Raw genomic sequence first — 13,000 nt, 5'->3', positions numbered from 1 at the left:
GGAAAAAAAAGTTTCACTTTTTGGGTGGGCCAAGATCACCTTCCCCGTCCCTGCCTGTTTTACCAGGAAGAATACAGTGGAGTTGTGAGGGGTTTAAATATTTCGGATTATTTCTCGGAATTGAAGCGTATGAACAAAAATATTAGGACAACTTCCTGGAATAAATAAAATAGAAACTGGCAAGGTGGAAAATATTGCACCAACTTTTCTCATTTAAAACACGGTTGTCAATCATAAACAACCTGGTGGTTCCATTTATTTGGCATAGAGTTATCCCACTTGAACCTCCTCGATACTTGGTCACAGGCATTCATAGGTTTCTGACTGATTTTTTTCTGGGGTGGCCACCATTGGCTGGGCCCAGACATGGTCTGCAGACCCCGAATTGCTGGTGGTCAAAATCTGATGCATATCCCAAGTCGAATAATGGCGTTTCGGATTTCCACGATAAAGCGCTTACTGCACAGTGAGTGTGTTCCTTGGCGACATCTCACAAACGCCTGGTTGCAGAAAGCAGAAGATCTGAAAAATGACCGTGAACATTTCCTCATCGACCTGCAACACCTTGACATGTCTCAGCTCCCGTGTTTTCATCAGAGCCTTTTGAATGCTTGGTAAGTCCTCGGAGTGCAACGTTTCGAGGTATCATACGATGCCCAAAGTTTGTACAGGAGCCATTAGTTCAGAATCTTTTATTCTCTGGAATTTCAACCTCTCTTTCTTGATGTTTTGGAATTTCATGATGCATGAAATTGAAAAGGTCGTTGATGCATTGTTTTTCACCAGTGTTGGAATAAACAGAGTGCGAGACCTGTTGCAGCCATCCTTGAACGCCTGGTTACCTGTTAGCTCACTTTCCTTAAAAATTGGTGTTCGTTCTGCTCGAATTGTGGAAAATGTCTTGAAAGCAGTAATTCAAACCATTCTTCGACTAAACATCGGGTGGAGTGGGTTGGATGAAGTGTTAGACTCACGTCTCTATTTCAGTGAACTTCAAATTGTCTCAAAAAAACAAGAGCGTGTGTTCTCCTCAAACTTAGAGGAAATTGGTGTGTTTCACATCATGGGGAAAACGACGATCTGCAAGATATGTTTGGAAGCATGTATACCTGGTTTTACAAAACATTAAAAAAAATCGGTGGAATGAGATCTTCCCAGCTGGAACTTTTTAAACTCCAGTTTGGAACAAAATGTATGGTTCTCCCACTCTTGAGTGAACTGGAGACCTGAATTGGAGACGAGCATATCAAGTCCTGGTCACACAGACATTACTCCATAAGTTTAACTATTCTGTTCTGATTTTTGTCCTTTTTGTGATGTAATTGAAAATGTGGCCCATGCTTTCATTGAATGTAACAGATTGGTTACATCCTGTATTGAGAAAAAAGATCATGAAGTCGGTCCTGGAGTTGAGGAAAATACATCACAAAGTTTGCAGATTATTTCTGAGAATATAAATTGTTGTTTGGGTGAAATAGATGGTGATGTTAAAGAAAGTGTTAAACCCCCAAATGAACTGTTACTATCACGAAGTTCTGTGAAGGATCAGACAGTGTTTAACACGTCCCTCTTCAGTGCCCCCTTCACCGATGCAAATTCAAAATAGTACTCTGGGATCTCCGATTGAATCGATAGATCAGGCTCCACAAGACTGTGAAACCAACATTTCAACTCCTACTGAGCATCACGATCTCCATGGAAATGATGGAAACACACAAGAGCTTTCCACTGAAGCTCCAGAGAATCTGAACATCCCATTAGTGACTTCGGAGGCTGAAATCCTCGACCCCTCAGGTACCTTGTCTGATTTGTCAGAACCTGATGAGGATGTTGAGGTGTCTGAGTTGTCTCAGCCTCCATCTGATCAGTCAATGATAGCTCCTCAACTGGTTCTTTCTTTACTAAATGAAACTTAGACAGTGAAATGCAGTTATCAAAGATAAATGTCCTGATCTAGTTTCATTTATTCAAACTACCAAAGATATGATGAGAAAGGCTGATGACTTCTCCTTAACAAAGTCACAGTTTAACTGTGTCAGGAAATTCATGACGAGAGCCGGTGTTGAGGTTTCACAACACCCAACCAAACCCTTGGAATGAAGAAAATCACCTTTGGTACCTTATATATTCATGGTGGAGGTGAAAACCACAACCACCAAGCTCAAGTGAAACGTTTAATGAGACGGAAGAACATCGATATACTTTTATTACAGGAAACACACACAACTCACAATGTAGAGGATGGTTGGTGTCTTGTTGGGGCACAGTGTGTTTTTATCAAATGGTTCTCTATTTCAGCAGGTGTTGCTTTCATCCTGACACCTGGGCGAACACCTGAGTCATGTCTGTTCTGGGAGATTGTTCAAGGCCGGTTTATCTCTCTTGAACTAGTCATAAACAATTTACATTTCGTTTGATTAGGTCAGTGACCTGACCTAATATTGTTGTGGGCTGGGGGTCGGTGGTGAGGAACAGCCACCAGGTGGAGCAGTAGAGCCGTCTCCCATTAATCATTAATACATTAATCGAGAGAGAGACACAGAGCAGAGTTATCCAAATATGCAGGAAATTTACAGTGAGAAAGAAGCACTTAACAACTCTACTTAACAGACTGGCGCCACTCACACACCCCCAGAGTAATGATGGCCCCAGAGTAATGATGGTAATAAGCAATAATGATTTGCTCCTGTCCACCTCATGCGGCCTGCTCGAGCTTATCCGGGAGCGGGACTCGGACCCGCCACCAACAACGCAACACCAAGCACCAGTGACCAAGATCGACGCCACGGACGCCAGCCTGCACGGGAACGGGCCAGATGAGAACGCCAGCAGGCAAGACGAGGCTTCCTCTCTTTCTCCTTTACGACGGGGCGAACCTTCTTTCTTTCTACCAGACGAACCTTGCTTGCTTTTTCGAGGAGACCCTTTCTTGCTTCGAAGAGGCGAACCTTTCTTGATTCGACGAGGCGAACCTTGCTTGCTTTTTCGAGGAGACCCTTTCTTGCTTTGAAGAGGCGAACCTTTCTTGCTTTGATGAGGCGAACCTTGCTTGCTTTTTCGAGGCGAACCTTTCTTGCTTCGACGAGGCGAACCTTTATTGCTTCGATGAGGCAAACATTTTTTTGCTTTCTGCGAGGCGAACCTTTCTTGCTTTTTCTCGACTGCACGCCACCTCCTCTTATCCTCCCCCTCCCCCATGGGTCAAGGGTCCCGCTCTGAGGGACTCGCTTCCGGATTGGACGAGGGGTTGTCGGGCGACTCGTGGCCGCTCTTCATTGGTAGGGCCGAACACTCCATCTGGCTGGGCAAAATCTGGGCAAAAAACCTCAGGGGCTGGGCCGCCCCTGAGGTGGTCAGCCCCCGATTGGCTGGGGCGTGCGTGCGATGCTATCCCTTCACTCATTGGCTGGAGGAAATCGACTAACAAAAGTAATCGGTAACCTGGTTCATCCTGATCAGAGTTATTGTATCCCGGACATATCTCGATATGATAACATTGTTTGCAGAAGAGACTTAATGGAGGCTAATTGTGTACAGATTGACTTTGGTTTAATTTTTCTTAATTTTAAAAAAGGTTTTCAGAGCATGGACAATGGCTTTCTGAATCAAGTGTTGGAAGTTTATGGATTTGGGACTAATTTCAGGAGTTACGTTGACTTATTATGTAATAATATATCCAGTATAGTGAAGGTAAACAATGAGCTTGTTTCCCCCATGCAGGTACAGAGGGGGGACGGCAAGGCTGCCCAGTCTCTGGCTTATTATTCACCCTTGTGTTAGAACCACTTCTCGTGTTACTCAGGAAGAACCTCACTGGAGTGGTTATATCTCCTGAGTTTCCTTCAGTTATTTTATCAGGAGATGCGGATGATGTCTCGGTGGTTGTAAAGGATGACAATGACATTGCCGCTCTTGTCAGGTGTTTCGACTTGTTTTGTTCAGCTTCATCTTGAAAGTGTAACTGGAAAAAAAGAAAAGCTTTATCTATGGGTTCCCTGTGTAAGAAGTAATATACCTGGAATGACACGAATCCCACCAGTACATCTTCCTCCAAAGGTAAAATGGGTGGATGAAGGTGATAAATATCTTGGAGGTTTTCTGGGGTCTCCACAATACGACCAGAAAAACTGCGATGGTGTTGCTGAACGGGTGCAAAAAAGATTGAGGAGGTGGAAGAGATCCGAGCCAAACCTTTCGTGTAGAGGACGGGTCCTGGTCATTAACAATTTAGTTGCCTCCTTTTTGTGGCACACGGTCATATGCCTGTAACTACTGGAAGACTTATTAAACGGAGTACAAAAGCAACTGTTGGAGGGAGGGAGGTTGGGAGGCCTCACTGGTTACGACCAACCATTATATGCCGTCCATTGGTCGAAGATGGTCAGGGTATGGTCGACATTAGGAGCCAGATCATGGCCGTTCGACTATGCTCTCTGAAAAAAATTGTTATCTGAATAGCAATCACCAAACCATCTCCTGGCTTCTCACATTCTGCAGCAAGCGGAGGGCTCAGATATGGCCGTGAATGTTTTCTCCTCATGCTTCCATGTGTTCACACATCTTCTCTCTCTGATTTCTATCAGAGTCTATTGAATGCCAGGCAGAGCCTTTCAGTGTGCCGCCAGCACGACACCGATGTAACGAAGATGTTCGCTCAAGAACCTTTGTTCTATCATCTTCTCTTCCCCAGTATCCCCAGAAGTCGGGACTTCTGCCAACATTTTATATCAGCGGGCATGACAAAAGTACGGAACCTCCGGCATGTTTCACATTCTTGGTGGAAATCTGCACAGGAAATAGCCGACCTAACAGGAACTCGCTCGAGAATAGTGATTGGTGAAGAATTGAGAGAGGTCACATGGATAGGGTTCTGACTGGGATTAGTTTGGACCCAGGAACATGAATCATTCTTTAATGAGTGAGCTTTTCTCAAATTATGCAAACAGTTTATTCCTCACAACTTACCCCCATGAGAATGGGGTTAAACCTCTTTTTAAAAGGCAACCAGCAAAGAACTATACAAGTCTTGTGTAAAATTACTGCTCGGGGATACACCTTAAACAGAGTAATCCGGTGGAAGAGACTGATGCCTGCCGGACCCCCCTCTGGAACTGTATGGGACTCTATGAACAACAAGTTCGAACTAAAAGGTCCGGTGATCTCCAGTGGAGGTTGATCCACTGGATAGTCCTTTCCAAGAGGCGAACAAGTAAATCCTCTCCTCCATCTACGTGTTGCCCATTTTGTATATGCACAGAAGATGGTTTCCATGCCTTTATTAATTATGTGAGATTGGTTCCCTAATTTAATTGGTTTAATTTTGTATCACACAAAATGAATGTTGTGTTTTCTTTACTTTACTTTATTTTTGGTTTTCATGCCAAACCTCATAAGGAAAATATCTTTTTAGATTTATTTTAGCAATTGGCAAGTTGGCAATATATCTCACAAGGAGAGAAAAATTAAATGGAAAACCCATCGGGCAATGTGACGTCATGTTTATCTTTACTGCTCTCGTGTCAGCGAGAATAAAACTTGAATTGTCTTTCTCCCAAGATCGTAAAAATCTCGATGAGTTCACGAATACTTGATGGGAGGAAGGAATTTGTGAGGTTCGTCAGAAGCAACTCATACTACTTTTGTAGTGTGCGTTGGGTTAATGTACAAAGTTAATGTTCTCTTCTTTCTTTATTTATTTTATTCTTTCTTCCTCCTTCTCCTCCTTTTATTCCTATTTGTTAAATTGTAATTCTGTCATTTTCTGCAGCTTCCTTTGTTTCATTGCTTTTATCCACCAATGGTTGATGTAATTATTTTATTATTTTTTATATTTTGTGTTAATAAAAGGACTTCATAAGTCAAAAGTCTGTCTATGTCTTTCTCTGTCTCGCCCCAAACTGGCAGTCTGTGAGCTGGGTGTGGCGTCATGGCGGCTGTGTGGTTTTGTTGAGCTGGGAGCTTCCTTTGCTGTTGGTTGTTCTCCTCTTTCGCATCTTTGGTTTACCCCCTTTCGCATCGTTCTCACCCCCACACCCTTGTTTGTTCGGTTCGTATCGATATTATTCGTGTTTCATTCCTTTTGTGATGAAACTGCTCCCCCTGTGTTATTCTTTCCTTCATCGAGTGAGGACGTAAGGACGGCAAGGGGGGGGGGAGGGGTAAGGGGATAAAGCATGGGTAAATTTGTCTTCCTTTCCTTCTCCTTCTCACCTAAAGTTTTTGGCAAATACGATGACTAATTGGTCCGCCACAGCAAATACGATGACTAATTGGTCCATCACAGCAAATGCAATGACTAATTGGTCCGCCACAGCAAATGCAATGACTACTTGGTCCGTCACAGCAAATACGATGACTAATTGGTCCATCACAGCAAACAGGATGACTAATTGGTCTGCCACAGCAAATGCGATGACTAATAGGTCTGTCACGGCAAACACGATGACTAATTGGTCCGTCACGGCAAATACGATGAATAATTGGTTCGTCATGGCAAATATGATGAGTAATTGGTCTGACACAGCAAACATGATGACTAATTGGTCCGTCACTTTAAATAAGATGACTAATTGGTCTGTCATGGCAAATACAAAGATGAATTGGTCCGTCACGGCAAATATGACGAATCAGTCCGACACGGCAAAGAAGATGACCACTGGGTCCATCACGGCAAAGATGATGACGATTTGGTCCGCCACAGCAAATACGATGACTAATTGGTCCATCAGCGAAGCGATGGGTTGGCTCTGTCGTAATAAAATAAAAGTGTGAATGAAGGAAATTGATGAATACATTTGATTATATTTATCAAAATGACGTCATAATCAAAATAGACGGAATGAACAGAACGTTAATCGAGGTTTGTTAACCAAAGAGGAGAAGAAAAGACAAACTGACGTTTTGGACATTCACCCCTCTTTTACTCTGGAGGATAGTTGAATGATCAATATGACACATTCTACTTTCTTCAGAAGGTTTTTCCCACGGTGGTTAAATCGTTTTCCCACGGTGGTGAGTGTTTTCCCACGGTGGATAAATTGTTTTCCCACGGTGGTTAAATTGTTTTCTCATGTTGGTTCAATTGTTTTTCCACGGTGGTTATATTATTTTCCCACGGTGGTTCAATTGTTTAATCATGTTGGTTAAATTGTTTTTCCATGGTAGTAAAATTGTTTTCCCATGGTGGTTAAATTGTTTTCTCATGTTGATTAAATTGTCTTCCCACGGTGGTTATATTGTTTTCCCATTGTCGTTAAATTGTTTTCTCATGTTGATTAAATTGTCTTCCCACGGTGGTTAAATTGTTTTTCCATGGTGGTTAAATTGTTTTCTCATGTTGATTAAATTGTCTTCCCACGGTGGTTAAATTGTTTTCCCATGGTGGTTAAATTGTTTTCTCATGTTGATTAAATTGTCTTCCCACGGTGGTGAACACACCTCGATGTTCCAACATCACCCTCACCATATTTATAATTATAATTATATAATTATATGAACACAGGAAGTGTTTGATTTGTTTCCATGAAATGTTGAACTAATTACAGGAACCTCTTGATTTACACCATCGTTGTGTTCTTGAAGAGAATCGTGTAAATGAAAAACGTGTAAATTTAAACTAATTTCCCCAAAAGAAATCATGTAACAGGTGAAGGTTTGGGGGAGTGCTTTGTCAGTCCTCATTGTTATTGTTACAGTGGATTATTTTATTTAAATTGTAATGTTTAAGATATAAATAATGAAACATTGTGTAAACACCACTGTGTACTGTTGTATCTAATAAATAACTAAAAACAGAAAAATTAAATAAAGGGGATGTTAACACTACATTACCTGCTGCTGTTGATGTGTTGTTTGTGGAAGTGATGAGGTGAAGGGGGTGGCGGAGTTATAGAGGAGGGGGATCATCTGTGTTACGTGACCTTGACGAAGATAGTGATGTTGAGAGCTCCTCCAGGTACGAGTCCAGCAATTCCTCCACATCACCCTCGTCCACCTCATCAAAGCCGACAGTGTGGGCCATTTTGACGATGTTAGATCGTGCTTTGGACAAATCATTATTCAGGTTGAAACCCTTGAAGCCGTGAACACATTGAGGGGAAACTTTCCCCCATACTCCATTCATGGAGGAACGGGTGATTTCCCTCCAAGACTCCTCAACATTACAAAGAACATCCCTTGTGGTAACGACCTTCCAGAATTCCTTTACAATCATCTGATTATTATCAGTTGATTTCACCAGGTTTATAAATGTTATCGGGAAATAACACGCCTTGAATGTATCAATCACTCCCTGGTCCATGGGTTCAATTAGAGATGTCGTGGTTGGGTGGAAGAAACACAATCTCCCTGTTTGGTCCTGGATGGATGTTGGATAATCTGGGACATTATCGAGGTGGATGAGAATTATAAAACTCAAATTCTCCTTCTCACAATATTCCTTCAACTCGGTAACAAGATGGGAGATAAAATATTCACAAAACATTTTATTTATTGTGGTGGATTTACATCCTTGCGTATTGATATGTAGAGTGGAATAAAGAGGTTCCTGGCCCGCCATTTCCCTTCCCTGTCGTGATTTGGTCGAGCTCCACTTAATCCTGTTACACACGGAATACCTGTTATCCAGCCCTTGGTATTTGAATACCGATGGACAGGCAGACATTTTTTTAACATATCCCTTCATATCCCTGGGATTTTCTGAATGGTAAACCCTGAACGGTTTCAATGTACAATCACCTTCAGCGTCTCCTCCCAACATCAGCGTGAAGCGATCTTTCTCTCCTTTAACCCCCCCAGGTGTGATCTTCTCCTCATGAGAAATGTACCTCCCACGTGACGTCCTCCAACAAAACAGACCCGTCTCATCAATGTTCAACATTTGTTTTGGAGAATATCCATCTTCCTCCATCATGGAACCTTCTCGGCGGTCTCGGTGTGGGCAACAGCATCCTCTCCGGTCATTCTGATGTTGTGGTAGTTGTAACTCTTCCGGAAGTTCCAAAACTACCAACAACTATCGGTAAACGGCTTCACTTCACCTTCCTATCAGCTGTACGATCATCTCTTTCATCCCGTCCTAAAACATCCATTTTTAATTCAACACTGATCACCTTCCTCCGTCTTGTGTTCACACTACCAACCTCGCTACACCACGGACCCTTTCCAGTCATGATTACAAAGGGTTCACTTATTACAGAAGAACAATTAACACACAAAATGGTGAAAACGTGACCAAAAGGACGAACCGAACATGGAGGGTTTCAGGAACTGAGGGACGGGAAGGCGGGAAAACGAGGAGGAGGGAGGAAATCTATGTATCCCACATCATCTCTTACAACGATCACGTGTTCATGGTGTTCAGAGTGTACATTAAATCACAGCATCACTCACACACTCGAATCGTGTAATTACAAACACTCATGAAGGTAAGTTAAAGAGTGGTGTAAATGACAGGCCGCACTACTCCAAAAACGCGCGAACAGAGCACGAGGAAAAGGTGAGTTTACAGGAAATTAAACATGGAGTTTATTTATAAACCTGTGATGGGAATTCACTAATCCGTGTTCAGGGAAACAGAAGAACAAGAAGAAGAACAAAAACATCAATAACAGTTCAGGACTCACTCAAGATCCTCCAAGTTGTTAATGTTCTTCAGGTCCCTCAGGATGGGCCCAGACTTGGTACTCAGGTCACATCCCTCTAACCTGGGAAGAGATAAAAACTCCAAGGAGTGAAACAAAGAAACATCAGTAGAAAGTTCGAGATAAACGAGTTCTATTCGAAGGATCTTTGTTACAGGTTAAGAGATAATTAAAAAACCTGAAAATGAACACGTTGAAGGTCACGTGACCGATAATAGTACAAACCCCCTTTCCGTGAGACATCGTCCCCTGGATCGTGGAAACAAGTTTGTATAAAAGAGAAATAAATAAATAAAACATCTCAATGAACAGGTTCGAGTTATATAAACGGGGGAGGGGGGGAATGGGGACGGACCGGGGTGGGAGTGGTGGGAAATGGGGACAGAATGGTGTGGCGAGGTAAGTTCTGCTCACTTGGTTTGTTTGTGTGAAATTTGAAAGTTTGTTGAAGAAGCTAATGAGGTGAAAAACTGGATAAATTCACTTTCAATCAGAGAGAGAGAGAGAGAGAGAGAGAGAGAGAGAGAGAGAGAGAGAGAGAGAGAGAGAGAGAGAGAGAGAGAGAGAGAGAGAGAGAGAGAGAGAGAGAGAGAGAGAGACAGACACACGTAGAGAGGATTGTCCAGGAATCTAAATCAGTGGTTGATTTTGTTGTTTGATCCACGACGGTGTTTCAAGGCCCTGATTGGCTGATCAGTGATGACAAGGAACCCTTCAGTGTTTAATTTCTCCCCTTGGTTCCGTCACAATCGATCATCACATGTTCTCGGTCCAAACAGTGTTTCTGTTACAATAACTATTCTACAAGAAGGGATATTTTACATGGGGGGTTGTACCCCCAGCTTTTCCCCATCCCATCCCTTGGTGTGGGACCCAAGGGTCCATTTTATAAATTCCGTTCACACATTGGTGGAAATTCCTTAAATTATCATAAATACACGAAGGAGACCCTGTGAACTCGACATGACCGGGTGTCACGTTCTCGAGGTGCACACTACCAAACTATGACGTAATCTTCCTATTAGGGTACAATTACGTTTTCCGAGACTTTTTTAATAACCCCTATATTAAATAATTCCACTGATAATGATACAAAACGATGATATTACTTCCAAATGGACATAATGATGATACTCAGTGAAATAATGAAACAATATTTAAATATCTGAGAATTTATTATCATCACAATCACAAATATTAATAAATATTTTTAATTACATTTCGTTTTTTCCCGTTGGGATCCAGTTTAATTAATTATAACTAACCACGTGTGTGTTCAATATGGACGGTTCAACAATCCTCTATTATTACTGAATATAATAACATCAAATACTCATGAAATATCAAAAACAATCAAACATTGGAAACAACAATGTAAAATACCCCCCTCCCACCCCCTACCACCGCCACCCCTAAACCCCCCCCTCTTCCCCCCCTCCACCCCTCAGCCTTTTTATTACAAGGAATTAAAAGGAAATTTTTTCACACGAGGAGGCCATTCGGCCCATCATGCCTGCACCACACCAATACCAGATAAATAAATCCGTTGATTCCCATTCAGTTCATGTGGAGTCATTTGGTTGCTGCACTGGAACTCATTTCATCGACCTCAGAAGGATGACAGGCTGAGTCAACCCCCCTGGTGTTAATTCACCGAGCCAGGGCTTGTACTCAGGACCCGAGGATCAAAAGCCACCACCATAACCACCAATCCAACACAATAACCACCAAGCCACTGTGGGGGAAAATTTATATTAATGTATTTTAAATTGCAACAAATGGAGTTTCAGAAATGTAACTTTTATGCTGCAAGTTGATTTGGCTGTCATTTCTGGCCAAAAGACTTCTGCCCTAAATGATAAGAAATGTGTTGTTCTGGAGCAGAGTGACCGAGCTGATAAATGAACCTTTGCTTAGAAAATGTACGAAGTGGCTTTTCGTCTAAAGGACACGTCTACAGTCTGGGTGAATATCCCCCAACCTCTCTCTCATGGAAGTATAAAATGCTTTGAAATCTAAAAGTTTGGAGTACGAGCACGTGAGGAAGTATAGTTTCTCAGTGGCTCGTACTCCTTGGAACTGACCAAGTACCAAGTTAGAATAAAACTCAATTTTATCAGTGTCGATAGGGTTTTTTTTGTAGGATTTTATAATCAAATCGGACAAACGTTAAACTCTGTCTGAAGTCAAATAGGATTCCACAATCGGCCAGTTAGAATCCTGCAGGAGGACAATGATCACAACAAGGTGGGTTTAAAAAATCCACATCAGTTGGCGCCGAGACTCGGATTCGAAGCGACGTTGGTGCGGTGCTCGTGACCGGAGGTGCTTAATCTGCCGGAGGCAGTGCCTGGAGGAACGACAAGTGCTTGAGCGAAGGTAAGGGAGAGCGCTCTCAGCAGGTAACGCATTTCGAACAAAGAAAAGTTCATTGTCAGATAATTTTATTGAGAGAAAGAAGAGGATCCGGCGGAGGGAGTCCGTTTTAAAGTAAACGATAAGTACTGTAGTTGTTTAAGAAAAGTGCTGGAGAAGAAGAGGAGTCATGACAAGAAGAGGCTCGTTAAGGAGCCAGACGCGTAATTAAATGGGCATGATGAAGCGACATGCCACATGTTTGCATTGATACAGACCGGCTGTGAGAGAGAGGCCGAGGACACGGCTGAGACGCCGAGATAGGGTTAAAATAGATAAATATTATAAGTTACCTGTTTGTAAGAGTTATAAGAGTTACTTTTTGTTCATTGAACTCACTGGAAGTTTGTTGGCAGTGAGGTTGTTATATTATATTGTGTGGAGGTTTTACGGATTTGTAAATGCAATGATTTGCACGAAACGTTTTGTAGAGTGCAGGAGACGATTAACCGGCTGGGAGCATGGTGGGTGATTTGCATTGAGATGCATGTGTTCCTGAGAGTAAAAAATGAAACTTGTGCGATTCCAATATTCACTGCAATGAAACGTGTTCTGTTGGGATTTTGACGATATTTTAACTCGTGCTGAGTTGAGCTGTGCGTTTGTTTGAAATGGCATGTTATACATTCTTGGCGTTGTATTTCCACGTGAAGGTCGCAAACTACACTGTGTGAGACCCCCTCCACTTGATCTGTGGGGGGTGGCCTATCTTTACACTGAGTCTTTGTTCGAGCCTTTGCTTTAGGTGTGAAATTCGATTCATATGCAGATTCAAGAGGATGAGATAGAAATGTGATTGGTATTTGTCACGTGATCACACGCGAGTCTATGATATGCAATGCTGTTTAGTGTATGTGTTGAAGCCATGACAGAGTAATGCAAACTGTGGGTTTTGCCTGTCAGAGTTTTTTCCTTTTTCTTCCCACCGGATGTGGAGAGAACTT

At 42.4% G+C, this 13,000-nt stretch overlaps 1 protein-coding gene across 26 annotated transcripts in view; it reads right to left on the bottom strand.

The window, feature by feature from the left end:
- LOC147033690 (NACHT, LRR and PYD domains-containing protein 12-like) overlaps nt 1-13,000 on the bottom strand; it is a 1,146,930-nt gene that overhangs the window by 497,519 nt on the left and 636,411 nt on the right. For 20 of the 26 annotated variants that reach the window (XM_085871777.1, XM_085871800.1, XM_085871791.1 and 17 more), the window contains one exon: nt 9,624-9,704. The exons of the other annotated variants lie outside the window; for them this stretch is intronic. In XM_085871777.1, coding sequence (XP_085727903.1) covers nt 9,624-9,704 — 81 coding nt within the window. The remainder of the gene's footprint in view (nt 1-9,623; nt 9,705-13,000) is intronic. 26 annotated transcript variants of the gene reach the window in all.

The sequence above is a fragment of the Eptatretus burgeri genome, chromosome 2 (genome assembly GCF_056783735.1).
Source record: "Eptatretus burgeri isolate ZD-2024b chromosome 2, Ebu_testis_v1, whole genome shotgun sequence".
Lineage (NCBI taxonomy): Eukaryota > Metazoa > Chordata > Myxini > Myxiniformes > Myxinidae > Eptatretus > Eptatretus burgeri.
The sequence above is the reverse complement of the archived record's forward strand: the minus strand, read 5'-3'. Positions and strand labels throughout refer to the sequence as shown.